At 60.2% G+C, this 14,215-nt stretch overlaps 2 protein-coding genes across 3 annotated transcripts; one reads left to right on the forward strand and one right to left on the reverse strand.

Annotated features, from left to right (window-relative positions):
* The first annotated feature begins 1,147 nt into the window (after positions 1-1,147).
* NEU4 (neuraminidase 4) lies at positions 1,148-6,803 on the forward strand. Of its 2 annotated transcripts, XM_004620619.3 has the most exons (5): positions 1,148-1,268; positions 2,569-2,597; positions 3,296-3,499; positions 3,777-4,032; positions 4,294-6,803. In XM_004620619.3, exons 3-5 carry the CDS (start codon positions 3,299-3,301, stop codon positions 5,178-5,180), a joined length of 1,344 nt encoding a protein of 447 aa, XP_004620676.1. In that variant the 5' UTR covers positions 1,148-1,268; positions 2,569-2,597; positions 3,296-3,298; the 3' UTR covers positions 5,181-6,803. The 2 variants fall into 2 exon arrangements, with proteins under 2 accessions (XP_004620676.1, XP_054977782.1); XM_055121807.1 differs by lacking the exon at positions 3,296-3,499 and having other exon boundaries at positions 4,294-6,802.
* A 4,318-nt stretch (positions 6,804-11,121) lies between these two features.
* Positions 11,122-14,149, reverse strand: PDCD1 (programmed cell death 1). The gene is made up of 5 exons (XM_055121191.1): positions 14,086-14,149; positions 13,230-13,565; positions 12,664-12,819; positions 11,482-11,516; positions 11,122-11,358 (listed from the first exon to the last, which is right to left on the reverse strand). The coding sequence occupies exons 1-5, from the start codon at positions 14,147-14,149 to the stop codon at positions 11,122-11,124; spliced, it is 828 nt and encodes a 275-aa protein (XP_054977166.1).
* Positions 14,150-14,215: the final 66 nt, after the last annotated feature.

Below are 14,215 nucleotides of genomic sequence, written 5' to 3' on the forward strand. Positions count from 1 at the left end.
CCGTTCGTGGGCGGCCACTTGGAGTCTCGTTTGGGCGGGGAGCAGGAGCAGGACCGGTTCCACCCCTGCTCTCCCCACTGCGAGATTCCCCGTGCGTCCCATCACTGCAAACTCCTACCCCTCTGTCCAATTAGCTCTGAAAGGTGGCGGTCGCCATGCTGCCACAAAGGAGAAAAGCCAAGGGACAAAACCCTTCCCTTCCTGGGGCGGCACAGGGCCGTAGCTTACTCCAGTCCAGGAGCATTTCTGCCAGCAGACGCTGTGCTCCGAGATTGGTTTGTGTGCCTCTGAGATCATGGCCGCTCAGGGGTGGAGGAGCCGTTCCTGAGTGTTTTTTTTTAATATATCAGGAAAGGTCGTTTTGGAGAAATAATCCTGGTCCTCACATACCGGAGCCATGTTAGTCGAAGCTCAATGTTGCCGGGGTTCCATCTGGAGAAGGCAGGAGACTGCACCTGCTCCATCTGGGGCACCCCGGTGTTATTGGCTCGGTCTGGGGTCCGGAGCATTCTCTGCCACTGAGTGCCCACCGGCCAGGATTCCTCACTGCTCACAATGAGGCCTTCTTATTGCAAAGAACAGTAGGTCTTAAGGTGGCGGCTGATGAAGTTCTTTAAGCTGTATTAAGATCTTGGACTGGCAAATGACAAAGGGAACCCTGGGGATTTCTTTCACTGGTCCTCTCCTGGCCGTGGGCAGTGGGAACCTGGACAGTGTCCGTGTGAGCTGAGATCACTGAACAAGGGGAACCTGTAAGGAGGTGAGCTGAGGTGAAGGGGCTTCTAGTGGGGGGGTGGTTGGTGAGAGGCCAAGTTGGAGGGCAGGTGCTGGCCTCCTTGTCCTAGCTTGAATGTGGACAGTGGGCAGCAGACTCTGTGCAGCCACCCTGGTTCTCAGGAGAGGATATCCTGGAGGTAGCTGCCGGCACGTGCCCTCAGAGGTCAGCTGTAGCCCTTTCCAGTGGCCAGCCTCCTGCAGCCCTCGTTTTGCAGAGCCCTGAGTCCTGAGCCTCTGGGCTGTGGGAGACCAGCAGCAGGACCTTTGTATGGGGCTGGTGGGAGGGCCTGGTGGGAGGGCCTGGTGGGAGGGCCTGGCTTCTGGCCTGCCTGGCCCCCAGCACAGTGCGTCCTTGTCCACACTGCCCACCAGACTGGCAGATGCTCCCGGGGCCAGCCAGCAGCCTGACCGGTGAGTCCCCCTACTCTTCCATCTGTCCCCGCGGCTGGGACCAGCTCCTCCGGTGCTTCTTGCTGTGCTTGGAGGCCGAGGTGAGCATGTACCCCAGAGTTCCGCATAGGTTCTGCGAGGGCCAGGCTTCTCCCCAGATAGGAGTCCTGTGGAGAGCCCCAGGGGAAATAGGGTTAGAGATCACGATGGGCACACACGGGGTGAATGTGGGGCCTCGACCCTATCCCCAGCTACCTCAGGCGGGCTGTCCGCAGTGCTCCCCGGGTTGGTTCTTGGTGCCTGAGTGCAGACAGGACTGGGACTATCTCCTGGAGCGCTAGGGGCAGCGGAGCAGGTGCCCTGTCCCTCCCGTGTGCAGGTCCTTTGTGCTGTGTGCTGCCCCTTGATGCCGTCTGGCAGAGGTGGTGATGGCTCCGGCACAGGCCCTGTGGTGGAAGGGCCAGGAATCTGGTTCTCTTGAAGGCCCCACAATCTCCCCAGGCTTGCCTCTCCCTTTCTGTGATGCGAGGCCCCTAAGGCAGGCTTCCTGGGGAGGGGCTGCAGAAATGCCCAGCTGGCTTGGCGGCTGTCCGCAGGCAGGGGTGGGGGCAGTCCTGGGCTTGAACTGCATGCACTCGAGCCACTGGCAGCCCGGAAGGAGTCTGTCTTTGTCAGGCTGGGCTGGGCTTGGGCCTCAGCTCTGCCCGCCTGCGCCATGGCCTCAGAGCGAGTGCCTCAGAGCCTGGCTGGGCACGTGGTCCTGCACCTGCTACCACTGCACAGAGGCTCTTTGAGCACAGACGGGATGGGGCCCAGCTCCTGGGACACAGCTGCTCTCAGAACCCAGAAGCCTAGCGGTGGGCAGGCCAGGGCCCCGGAGCAAGGGGTGGCTGAGGGGGTGTATGTCTGGGGTCATCAGGCTGGGAGACTGAGTGAAACCCCCTGCACCTTAGCAAGGCCACTGGCGGGGGTGGGGGTGTCACTCCATTAGACATGTCTTTGATGTAGCCCTGACCCTGCTCTGAGTTCCAGTGACCTCCATGTGCCTGGCCCTGAGCTCTGACGTGGGGGCCCTGCCCCCTTGATGCTGGCTGAGCCCCTATTTCCTCTACTCCCTGTGTGTGGACCGGCTCAGGGGGGCCCAGACACGGGTCCCCCTTTTGCTGGAGCCCCTATAGCTTTTCTGCCAAGCAGGACAGTGGGATGGCGGGGCTGTGTCTTCTGGGGGTCTCTGCCCTCTGGCGTGGACCTGGTTCCTTTGGGCAACCTTAGATAGGGATGACCCTGTTAGGTATCTCCAAGTCCTCCAGCTGTACTTGGGGGCACTGAGCAGGGAGTAGCCCTGTCTCCATGAAGGCTGCACCTGCACTCGGGCTTGAGGGTCAAACCCCTTTTTTGCAGGAGATCCTGGGCCCTTGTGGTTTCTGCAGGTAAGCTCCCACGACTCCTCAAAAAGCCCGGAGAGAACCTGAAATTTAAGGTTTAAGGAGGTGGGGCAGCTGGGGCACTGTCCCCAGGAAGTGTCTGTGTGCAAGTGTATGAGTACATGAATGTGTGAGTGTGAGTCCAAGTGTGTGTCTGAATGTGTACAGTGTGTGAATGTGTGTGCAAGTGTCTGGGTGTGCAAGTGTACAAGTGCGAGTGTCTGAGCGTGTGTCTGAATGTATGAATGTATAATATGTCTGAGTGTGCAAGTGTGAGTCTGTTTAAGTGTAGAGTGTGAATGTGTGTCTGAGTGAGTGTGTTTAAGTGTAGAGTGAGCGTGCAAGTGCGTGTGAGTACAAGTGTGAGAACCTGTATGTTTGTGTGCCTGTGTGGGTTCTCTGGTCCTGGGGTCCCTATGTGGGGACAGAAGGCCCCCGCTTACATGACCCGGTGGGCCTGGGCTGTGTAGGGTTAGGGTCCTGCCAGGCTTGCTGCTGGGACACCAGTCAGCTCATCCTGCTCTGTGTGCTGTGCTGAGACAATAAAGGAAGGAAGACATTTGGGGGTGCAGTGGGGAGGAGGGGGAAGGGGCTTGATCTGGGGACACAGGGGAGAGGGCTGGTGGGTGTGGCTAGGCGAGGGTCTGGGCTCAGAGGCGGGAGCAGCCCCTGCCCCTACTCCACGCAGCCCGGTCCTGTTACAGAGCATGGGGACCCCACGCACCCCTGCACGCACAGTGCTGTTCCAGAGTGAGAGGACGGGTCTGACGTACCGCGTCCCTGCACTGCTGCCCGTGCCCCCCGGGCCCGTCCTGCTGGCCTTTGCAGAGCAGCGACTCAGCCCCAACGACTCCCACGCCCACCGCCTGGTGCAGCGCAGGGGCACCTGGGTCGGGGGCTCTGTGCAGGTGAGTGGGGGTCGGGGTTTGTGCAGATGAGGGAGGATTCTTTGTAGGTGAGTGGGGGGGGGGTTCCGTGCACGTGAGTGGGTGGTCTGTGCAGGTGAGTGGGGGTCGGGGTTTGTGCAGATGAGGGAGGATTCCTTGTAGGTGAGTGGGGGGGGGGTTTCTGTGCAGGTGAGTGGGTGGTCTGTGCAGTGAGGGGAGAGACGTCTCCAGGAGAAGGGCTGGGCAGTGGGCTGGCCGTGGCAGCTTGCTCAGCCTGACTCCCGGGCCCTCTTTGCAGTGGGGCCCCCTGCGTGTGTTGGGGACAGCATCTCTGGAAGGTCATCGGTCCATGAATCCCTGCCCTGTACATGATGCCCACACGTCCACCGTCTTCCTCTTCTTCATCGCTGTGTGGGGACAGACTCCTGAGGCCACACAGATCGCCACGGGCCGGAATGCAGCCCGCCTCTGCTGTGTGACCAGTCACGACGGGGGTCACAGCTGGGGCCAAGTGCGTGACCTCACGGAGGAGGCTGTGGGCAGCGCCCAGCAGGGTAGGCAGGGCGCCCTGGGGGGGTCTGGTTGGAGAAGCTGACTTTGTGGAGAGGCCAGAGGCCCCACCTCCCCTCCACCCTGGGCTGCTCCTGCGTCTCACACGGGCAGTGGGCGGCACCCACTTGCTGGGACAGCCACCCCTTCCCTTGCTGGACACTGCCCGGTGCCTCCCTCCCGCGGACGGGAGAGTGGCTGGTACTGCCCGGTGCCCCTGGGCGCGGGGCACAGCAGCCAGGTAAGTGGTGTCCTCCTCCCTGCAGACTGGGCCACGTTTGCCGTGGGCCCAGGCCACGGCGTGCAGCTGGGCTCGGGCCGCCTGCTGGTGCCGGCTTATACCTACCGTGTGGACCGGCGCGAGTGCTTTGGCCGCCTCTGCAGGACAAGCCCACACGCCTTTGCCTTCTACAGCGATGACCACGGCCACTCCTGGAGCTGCGGGGGCCTCGTGCCCAACCTGCGCTCGGGCGAGTGCCAGCTGGCGGCTGTGGGCGGCCTGCTGTACTGTAATGCCCGGAGCCCCCTGGGCAGCCGCGTGCAGGCGCTCAGCACAGATGAGGGCACCTCCTTCCTGCCTGGGGAGCTGGTGCCCAGCCTTGCTGAGACCGCCCGGGGCTGCCAGGGCAGCATCCTAGGCTTCCCCGCCCCTCCCTCCAGCAGGCCCCTTGCTGAGGGGGACCCGTGGGGCCCCAGGGGCCACCCCCCTCCTCCTCTCTATCCTGGAGTGCAACGACCCCCCGAGGGGGGCGCTGGTGACAGCCGTGGCAGTGGAGGGCCCGGTGGGAGGGGGGGGTCTGTGGAGCCCCCTAGGGGGCTGGGTGGGGACACGTGGCTGCTGTACTCCCACCCGGTGGGGCGCAGGGCTCGGCTGCACATGGGTGTGCACCTGAGCCGGGACCCCCTGGACCCGCAGAGTTGGTCGGAGCCCTGGGTGATCCACGAGGGCCCCAGTGGCTACTCAGACCTGGCCTGCGTGGGGCCCTTGCCGCAGGGAGCCCCAGCCTTTGCCTGCGTGTTCGAGAGTGGAGCCAGGCTCTCCTACGAGGAGGTCTCCTTCTGCCTCTTCTCTCTGCAGCAGCTGCTGCGGCACGTGGGGCCCCTGCCACCCCGCCAAGGGGCCAAGCCTGGGGGCCACTGCCAGCCCTCCTGACGGCCCAGGGTGTGCCCTGGGCAGAGCTGGGTGCTTCTCTGCACGGGGCCTGGGCTCCTGGGTCTCCTCAGGGCCCTGTGAGGGCGGGTGGGGGCCGTCTCCGCTGACGCCCCCCTGCTGCTCTTTCCTCGGTGGAGCCCCAGGCAGTGTTGGGCCCTTCTGTGACTCCTCTCTCCAGGGCTGTCCGGTGAGCAGAAGGGGACAGGAGCCGCCTGACCTCTGTGACTACTGCCTGCCCAGTCCTCAGCTAAGCACCTCTTTGCCTCCTCTATAGTCTTGATTTTTGGTGATAAGTGTGAAATACACTCAGCGTGGATAGGTTGTGAAATGTAGGAAAGTACAAGCAGCACATGTGGGGGTTTGATCCCTGCTCCGGCGTGGGCCTGAGCACCACTGGGTCAGCAGTGGCCCCAGTCCCTCTGGGAGTGGTCCCTACAGAGAGTGAACCCTAAAATGCATCTCAGTCAGCAGAGATTGTCCAGCAGGGGAGGCACTTGCCTTGCATGTGGTCAGCCACAGTTTGATCCCCAACAACACTGGATATGACTCCCCTGAAATAAACTGCCAACACACACAGTCCAGTGCCTCTCCCTGGTGGCCCCTCCCAGTGTCCCCATGCTGGTCAGCTCCAGGCAAAAGTCCAAGTGGGGGACCCTTGGGGCTCCTTCTTGTTCCCAGTTGTGATTCAAGCACAAGGCACACCTCTGCGGTGCCTGGGTGAGTCAGAGTCTGACCACATGCGGGGACAGTGTCCATCTCAATGTCTACCCAGTCACACAGGCCGTGTTCTTCAGGGGACTCAGGATGGTCTCAGCCAGGGAGCAGGGCACACCCCTGGTACTCACCTCTTTCTCAGCCCCCCAGATGAGGTCACCTTGTGGGGGCATCTCTACTGGGCTCCAGCCAGGACTGGCGCTAAAAGGGGCTTTGAGCACCAACAGCTCTGCCCCAGAGACTCAGCAACGAGTCCTGGAAGACACCACAGCGCTGGAGATCTCTCCAGGCCCCATACTGAGCCAATATCACCGGGGCACCCCAGAAGGAGCAGGTGCAGTCTTCCCGCCTACTCCAGATGGAATTCCAGTGACCAAGAGCTTCCACAAGCAAGGCCCTCGGTATACAGGTTCTAGGAACTAAATCTCCAGGCCACATGGGGGCAGCTGACCTGGGCTGTCCCTTCCAGTCCCTGCCCACCCAGAGATTGACTGTCACGCCCACAATTTGCTTCCGGGAGCCATCATAGCGCTCCAACAGCCCTGGCCTAGAGACTCCCAATGGAATCCCAAAAAGGATTAGTGCCATCCAGAGATGTCTCTGGAACCCAACCATTTACAATCTAGAAATGAACATTACATTTACAATTATGGCTGTGCAAGTTCTCATGATATTCAAAATGAGCAATGGAAAATAAATTATCTAGCGTCTGCCCCTGGCAGTTCGGCTAGATTGGTGGTGGGAAAATTTGAGCAAGACATGATGCCCAAAATGAGAGAGAGAGTATTGGGGAAATTGTCTGCCACAGAGGCAGGGTGAGGACTGGGATGGGGGTGGGGGAATGCTGGGGACGTCAGTGGTGGAAAATGTGCACTGGTGGAGGGATGGGTGTTCCATCATTGTATGGCTGAATCTCAAACATGAAAGCTTTGTAACTCTATCTCACGATGATACAATAAAATAAAAAAGTAATGTGGAGTTCATGCCCAGTTCAATCAGCTTAATCAATGGCTGAACAAATAGCGGTACTCCTATATTATTTTTTAAAAATTAATAAAAGGGGCTTTGAGATGAGGTGACAATAAGGTGGCACTGGGCTTGTTCCTGAAAGCCCTGAGAGCAGCCGTGTAGACAGTGGGACCCAGAGGGAGTGGCCGTGAGGGCCGGGCTCGGAGGCCACTGTGACCGTTTCATGTGGGGGTCCAGAGGTCAAGGGTCTGAGCAATTGAGGGCAGGGTGGGGTGAGCATGCTGGGTGCAGGTAGAGCTCCAGCCACAGCAGGGCTTACAGAGGTGCGGGGGGGGGGGCAGTAGGAGGGAGGAGTCGTGGAGGGTAGAGGGCCTGGGATGGGGAACTGCCTGTAGGTGAGGTAATGGAAGCTGCACTCAGATGGCCCAGCACCCACACACCCACGCCCACCTGCAAACCGACTAATGTTCCACCCAGAACCCTAGAGAGTCAGAGTAAGCCCCATCCCCGAGAGCGTCCCTGGTGGGAGAAGGGGCCCCACCCAATTCCCACTTGCTCCCAGGAACCCACATTCCTTCCGGAGTCCCCAGAACCCCACTCATCCCTGCTCATCCACCATGCCCCTCACCACCTCGAGGCTCCACCACAGACCTGCCTGGCCACCCCGGGTGGGCGGGGGTCCCCTGGAGCTCCCTCCTTGTGCTGAAGGAACGTTGGGCCAGGGGTGGACAGGCTGCTCCCCTTCTTCTCCGGGTGCCCAGCTGTGCAGAGCAGGTCCAGGGTGCTGGACTGGAGGATGTGCCCACCCTGTGCCGTGAGGATGTGGGGGGGGGTGCAGTGGAGGCCCCCCACTACCGAGCGGGGTGCAGCAAGCAAGCGGAAGCTGGGAGGGGCCGGCTCTTGATCCTAACGCGCTGGGCCAGCTCCCAGCTGGTCTCTGTGGGGTGTCGGGGTGGGTGCTGACTGAACCGTGCAGAACTGAGTCGGTGCAGTAATTCAATGTCGACCCTGGTTTCTGGTGTTTAAGGGTTGCTGCCCACTAGGAGAGGACCCCCCAGGAGTTCTGTGTGCACTGGCCTGTCCCTCCGTGTGGACAGCAGATGGACGGATGGGAGTGCGCCATCTAGGGGCTACCCCGGTGTTCTGCCTGAGTCACGTGCTCAGTGTGCCTGCCCTGGGCCAGTCCCTGGCAGGCCCCAGAGCTGTCCTGCTGAGGCTCCTGCGTCCAAGGACAAACGCTTTGCTAACAGAGAGTCCCCCAGGTCTCTTCTAGGTTGAATCCCCCATCCTGTACCAGGGCCCCCTCCTCAAGGCCTTAACCCAGGCCCAGTCTGAATTTCTTTTGGGGGGGGTTGGGGGCAAACCAAGGGGTGCTAGGGGTTACTCCTGGCTCTGTACACAGGACTTATTCCTGGCATTGCCTGGAGAACCATAGGCGGGCCAGAAATAGAGCCTGGGCAAATGCCTCCCTGCTGTTCATCTCTCTGGCCCCCATGAGTTGTGTCTTTCATCCAGCCCTAACCACCGTCTGGGTTGGATCTAGGCTGCACTCACACCTAGCGCACCAGCATGTATGGGTGCCTGTGTGTGCAAGCAGTGGCCGTCTGCCCCTGCTGTGTGCCTCTGATTGCCCATCCCATTCTGGCCTCTGGGGCAAGGGCAGTGCACTGTCCACTTGCCCATCGTCTGGGATGAGGCTTGAGCATCAGAGTTCGGGTTTGACATACACATGGAGCTTGTATTCTGGAGCGTGTGGCTGAAGAGAGGGGCTCCTGCTCTCCTGTGCCCTCGGTTTGGCCTGCCCTCCTAGCGGCCTATCTGGCTCCTGGGATTTGAGAGTGTGTGAGCACGGTGAGTCACCACCCACAGGTGGTTTCCCTGTGGCCTTTCCCTTCCCTTGTCTCACCCCTCATCTTCCAGGCTCACCTGGGGGCTACATCTCCCCTCAGCACTTCCCCGTAGCAGGTGCTTTGGGGGTGGGGCTAAACTTAGAGATGAGCTCAGTGGCCCCACAGCCACCCCTGCCCCAAGCTCTTGCAGCTGCTGTCTTCCCCATCAACAGATACGAGATGGCTATGCTCCCTCCCTGCTGGCCATCTGAGCATCTACATTTCTGTTTCTGGAGCTAACTCATATCTGCCACCCGAGTTTGGTCTCTGGGTACGTAGGAGGATATTGGGGTTTCTGGGAACAGACTCTTCCCTTCAGTCCCCTCTGGTGTGTGACCTGCCCGACTTCCCAGAGGGATTCTATCCTGATCCAAACCAGGACAGGCGCTCAGAGCAAGCACAGATTGAGCACTCCCAGCCCCAGAAAGCCTGGGTGAGGCCCAGGGGCAGACTGGAGGGACGCCCACTGTCAGACTGTGGCACATCTCTTCTGCATTGCAGCGTTGGGGTCTGTGACCCCACAGATCCTACCCTGCCTCTGGCACCTACCCACTGACACTACCAGGAGCGAATCACAGGTCCCAGCATCTATGGGCACCACCAGAGATGCAGACACCTGTGGGCAACACTGGAGATGCAAACACTCATGGGCACCACTGGAGATGTAGACACCCATGGGCACCACTGGAGATGCAGACACCCGCGGGCACCACTACAGATGTAGACACCTTTGGGCACCACTGCAGATGCAGACACCTGTGGGCACCACTGCAGATGCAGACACCCATGGGCACCACTACAGATGCAGACACCCGTGGGCACCACTGGAGATGCAGATACCTGTGGGCACCACTGCAGATGCAGACACCTGTGGGCACCACTGCAGATGCAGACACCTGTGGGCACCACTACAGATATAGTCACCTGTGGGCACCACTACAGATGTAGTCACCTGTGGGCACCACTGCAGATGCAGTCACCTGTGGGTACCACTGCAGATGCAGACACCTGTGGGCACCACTACAGATCTAGTCACCTGTGGGCACCACTGCAGATGCAGTCACCTGTGGGCACCACTGCAGATGCAGACACCTGTGGGCACCACTGCAGATAGTCACCTGTGGGCACCACTGCAGATATAGTCACCTGTGGGCACCACTGCAGATATAGTCACCTGTGGGCACCACTGCAGATGCAGACACCCGTGGGCACCACTGCAGATGCAGTCACCCGTGGGCACCACTACAGATGTAGTCACCTGTGGGCACCACTGCAGATGCAGTCACCTGTGGGTACCACTGCAGATGCAGACACCTGTGGGCACCACTACAGATATAGTCACCTGTGGGCACCACTGCAGATGCAGTCACCTGTGGGCACCACTGCAGATGCAGACACCTGTGGGCACCACTGCAGATATAGTCACCTGTGGGCACCACTGCAGATGCAGACACCTGTGGGCACCACTGCAGATATAGTCACCTGTGGGCACCACTGCAGATGCAGACACCCGTGGGCACCACTGCAGATGCAGACACCTGTGGGCACCACTGCAGATGCAGTCACCCGTGGGCACCACTACAGATGTAGTCACCTGTGGGTACCACTACAGATATAGTCACCTGTGGGCACCACTGCAGATGCAGACACCTGTGGGCACCACTGCAGATGTAGTCACCTGTGGGCACCACTACAGATGTAGTCACCTGTGGGCAGCTATGGGCACCTCTGGACGCTTGTTGTCTGGGGTGTTCTGGCCCAGTCTGAAGGAGCCCAGTCTGAGGGGTTCTTGTGCAGACATGGCGGTGGAATGTGGGGACAGACAGCCAGGAATGGCTGAGATCAGGAGACAGCCTTCCTCAGTCCAGTCACTATTTAATGAGGGTGGCATGGACTGGAGCCAGATCTGATTATGCAGCAAGGACACAGGCCTGGCTGTGTGAAGGTGACCAAGGTTTGACTGTTGCCCACCCACAAGGCCTTTAGAGCACCAAGAGTTGTCAAGAAGAGGCTTCCCAGAGTGACAAGTGAACAGGAATTTACCACCCCTGGCCCTTCGTTGCCTCAGTTTTCCTGACTGTATGCTGGGCCTGGATGCCCACCAGCTCCCTGGGACCCTCCCCTAAGCCAGGCACAGTCCCTCAGCTCTGGGGAGCGTGTCTGCCGTGGGCCCTCTGGGAGTGCTGTGGTGAGTCTCCAGACAGGGCCCCTGAGTTCTTTTGGGGTGCTCTGGCACCGGGCTCCATCCCCCAGCTCTCGGACGAGGTGCCTGCTGGGGGCTCACCTGAGAGCATGTGGGTGAGCAGTGTGCAGGGCTCACCCTGGTGTTCTTGTCTGGGAAGAAGCCAACATCGAGCTGTTAGGGGGTGTCAGAGGGGCCATGAACAGTGTCCATCCTCAGGTGGTGGTGGCCGGGACTCTTGCAGGCCACCAGCTGAGGCCCTGCGGCCGGGGAAGCCTGGCATTCCCTGTGTGAAGACGATGGTGGCATATTCTGTCAGCTCGGGGTTACTGGGCACAGGGGGCTCTGGAGTCTTTTCTCGCAACTCAAAGTCCAGCTGCCCGTAGTCCACGGTGAACACTGGTGCCACTTGGAGGTCTTCTTTCTTTGGGAGACAAGAGGGAGGTTCACTTGGGGGCCAGCACCCTCCACCCCCAGGGCCCAGCATCCACACCTAGGCATGGCACAGCCTGGATGCGTCTGCGGCGTTAGCCAGGGCGACACTCACCAGGGGTATGTCTTCGCTCCTGCCAGCACAGCGCCCTGCAGAGAAGCACACCTGGAGCTGAGCAGTTCCGGGGTCCCTGGCAGGGACTTGACATGATCTCAGGAAGGGGTCCCTGTCTTCCCTGTGGGGGCCAGGACTGTTACCTGCCCACCTGATGCCACGGCATTGATGGTGACCCCCACTCCCTGCCAGGTGATCAGCTATGGGGACTGCCCAGAGGACCACCAGTGGCAGCATGCCAGGAGACCCCGCTCTGGCCTATTCCTGCTCCAGTGATGGGCTCTGTGTCAGAGGACTGAACAGAACCGTCCCATGTTGAATCTGAATTTGTGGCAGCAAGGGACATGTTTCTGTGTGTCTGAGGTGGTTCAGTGTGTGTGTTCACATGGTATGAGGTAATCAGGGTGTGTGTGTCTGTGTAGCCTGAGGTGGTCAGAGGTCTTATGTGTTTCCATAAGACCTGAGGTGATCAGCTTGTGTATATCCGTGTGGTCTGGGATGATAGGGTATGTGTGTGTCCTGTGGTCTGTGGTGGTCAGAGTGTGTGTCCACACGGCCTGAGGAAGTGAGGGGGTGTGTCCATGTGGTCTGTGGTGGTCAGAGTGTGTGTCCACACAGCCTGAGGAAGTGAGGGGGTGTGTCCACGTGGTCTGTGGTGGTCAGAGTGTCTATGTGTCTCCACATGGCCTGAGGAGGTGAGGGGGTGTGTCCACGTGGTCTGTGGTGGTCAGAGTGTCTATGTGTCTCCACATGGCCTGAGGAAGTGAGGGGGTGTGTCCATGTGGTCTGAGTGGTGAGGGTGTATATGCCCTGTGGTCTGTGGTGGTCCGAGTGTCTGTGTGTTTGCACATAGCCTTGCAGTCATGGTTGGTGGCTGTCACCAGCCCCCTGTGTCTGTGACCACAGAGTCCAGTGTAGGATGCACAGTGTCTTGTGGCTGAGGTGTGGCCTGAGGTTTGGGGCTCCACACAGCACAGGGCAACAAGCCCATCACAGGTCATAGCACAGGTGCTTTCTGTGACCTGAAGCCTTCGCTTTCCTCAGACATGGAGGGTCCATGTGACATGGTCTGAGGGGGCCCTGGGTTAGGGCAGTTCCCAGGCCTACCCTCAGGGTCTCCCTGGTGGGCCACAGGGCGGGGAAGGGGAAGGGGGCTGGAGGGCAGGGGGTTAGCTGTGTTACCTTGAACTGCCTGAGGGAAGGTGGTGGCCAGGAGCCAGGCCAGCAGCAGCAGCAGGATGGCCACCAGGGCACTTGTGATACTGGCCACCAGGCCCGGGGACTTGCTTGTGGACCTGGGCGTGGGGCTGGGGTGCTCTGTAGGCATCAGGACTCTCTCTGGGGGCAAAGAACAGGGCGGGGGACCCAGGGATGGAGACAATGGACCGGCAGTTGGAGCATGTCCTACCTGGCCCTTGTGCTAGACCTTACCTTGTGTCCCTGTCCTAGCCCCTGCCCTGCCCCCTGTCCTAGCCCCTGCCCAGTGCCCCTGCCCTGAGTCCCTGCCCTGTGTCCTGCCCTGTGTCCCTGTCCTGATTCCTGCCCTGTGTCCTGTCCTAACTTCTGCCCTGTGTTCCTGCCCTTGTCCTTGTCCCATGTCCCTGTGCTCTGTCCTGGCTCCTATCCTGGCTCCTGCCCTTGTTCTACCCTGGCCCCTGCCCTTGCCCCTGTCCCATGTCCTATCCTGATCCCTGTCCTGGCCCCCGCCCTGGTCCCTGGCATCTGTCACCTGCTGGCCCAGGACCCACCTGTGACATTGAGCTGCATGTGGCTCTCAAGGATGTGGATTTCAGGGTGCAGGTAGATGGCAGCGCAGCGGTAGAGGCCGCTGTCGTTTTGCTGGGCACTGAGGAGGTGCATGTGGAAGTTGTGGGTGGCAGATAAGTTGGTGGCTGTGACATGCCAGCGTCTGCCATGCTGGCCTTGCTCCTTGGGGTATGCCGCCAACTTCTCGGTCCTGTTTCCAGGGCACAGACGGTACCAGTTGAACTGCGGGAACCCCGATTTGGTGGGGAAGTGGCAGGTGAAGGAGACGTTTGCTCCCTCGGTCACTGAGAGCTGGACTGGGCTGCTGTTGGGGGCATCTGAGAGGCAGAAGGAGCGCAAGTCATGCTGGGAACTGTAGCAGAGCGTAGTGGCCCAGTGGGCTAAGGGGCACTCAGACTCCCTCAGTCTGTCCAGCCTGCTGGCCCTATTGCTGACCCCCAGCTCAGACCCACTATCTGGCTCCTTGATTACAGTGCTGCAGGGTAGTGGGCCCTCCCAGGAAAGTCCCATGTCCAGCCTTTGTCACCTGGGGGTGAGCTCAGAGCAGGACCCCACATGGAGACGCTGGTCTGGGCATCTCCATGTCCTGTGGCCAGCCCTAAAGATCAGCCTTCAGGTGGCTATACAGCCCCCAACTTGGCTATACTACCAAATCCCAGAGAGCAGGTGCCGGCTGGGTCCCTCCTGCCCCCTTCCCCCACCTATAGCCTTACCTGGGGGACCTGTCTATCCCGGGAGGCTTCCACAGTGACTCCCCACCCATGCACAGTGGCCAGAAGGACCTGAACTCGTCCTGCATGATGAGTGGCCAGCACTGGGTGCAGCTGCTGGGCTGACCTGAGGCACAGGTCAGGGTGGGATCCCTGGGGCCCATGTAGGGGCAGGCTGTGATCTTGCACATGCTCTGACCCTGGGGCCGTCACCTCTTCAAAGTCACAGAGCACCAGAACCTCAAGTATCCAAGGGG

This window comes from Sorex araneus, chromosome X, assembly GCF_027595985.1.
Source record: "Sorex araneus isolate mSorAra2 chromosome X, mSorAra2.pri, whole genome shotgun sequence".
Classification (NCBI taxonomy): Eukaryota; Metazoa; Chordata; class Mammalia; order Eulipotyphla; family Soricidae; genus Sorex; species Sorex araneus.

Bases quoted from the DNA above. Each gene is read 5' to 3' on its own strand.
- NEU4 (XM_004620619.3), top strand. From the start codon at position 3,299: ATGGGGACCCCACGCACCCCTGCACGCACAGTGCTGTTCCAGAGTGAG. The intron at 3,500-3,776 runs GTGAGTGGGGGT...CCCTCTTTGCAG, and splicing joins GGGTCGGGGGCTCTGTGCAG to TGGGGCCCCCTGCGTGTGTT. The intron at 4,033-4,293 runs GTAGGCAGGGCG...TCCTCCCTGCAG, and splicing joins TGTGGGCAGCGCCCAGCAGG to ACTGGGCCACGTTTGCCGTG.
- PDCD1 (XM_055121191.1), bottom strand. From the start codon at position 14,149: ATGTGCAAGATCACAGCCTGCCCCTACATGGGCCCCAGGGATCCCACC. The intron at 13,566-14,085 runs GTCAGCCCAGCA...TCTGCCTCTCAG, and splicing joins CACCCTGACCTGTGCCTCAG to ATGCCCCCAACAGCAGCCCA. The intron at 11,359-11,481 runs GTGAGTGTCGCC...TGTCTCCCAAAG, and splicing joins GGAGCGAAGACATACCCCTG to AAAGAAGACCTCCAAGTGGC.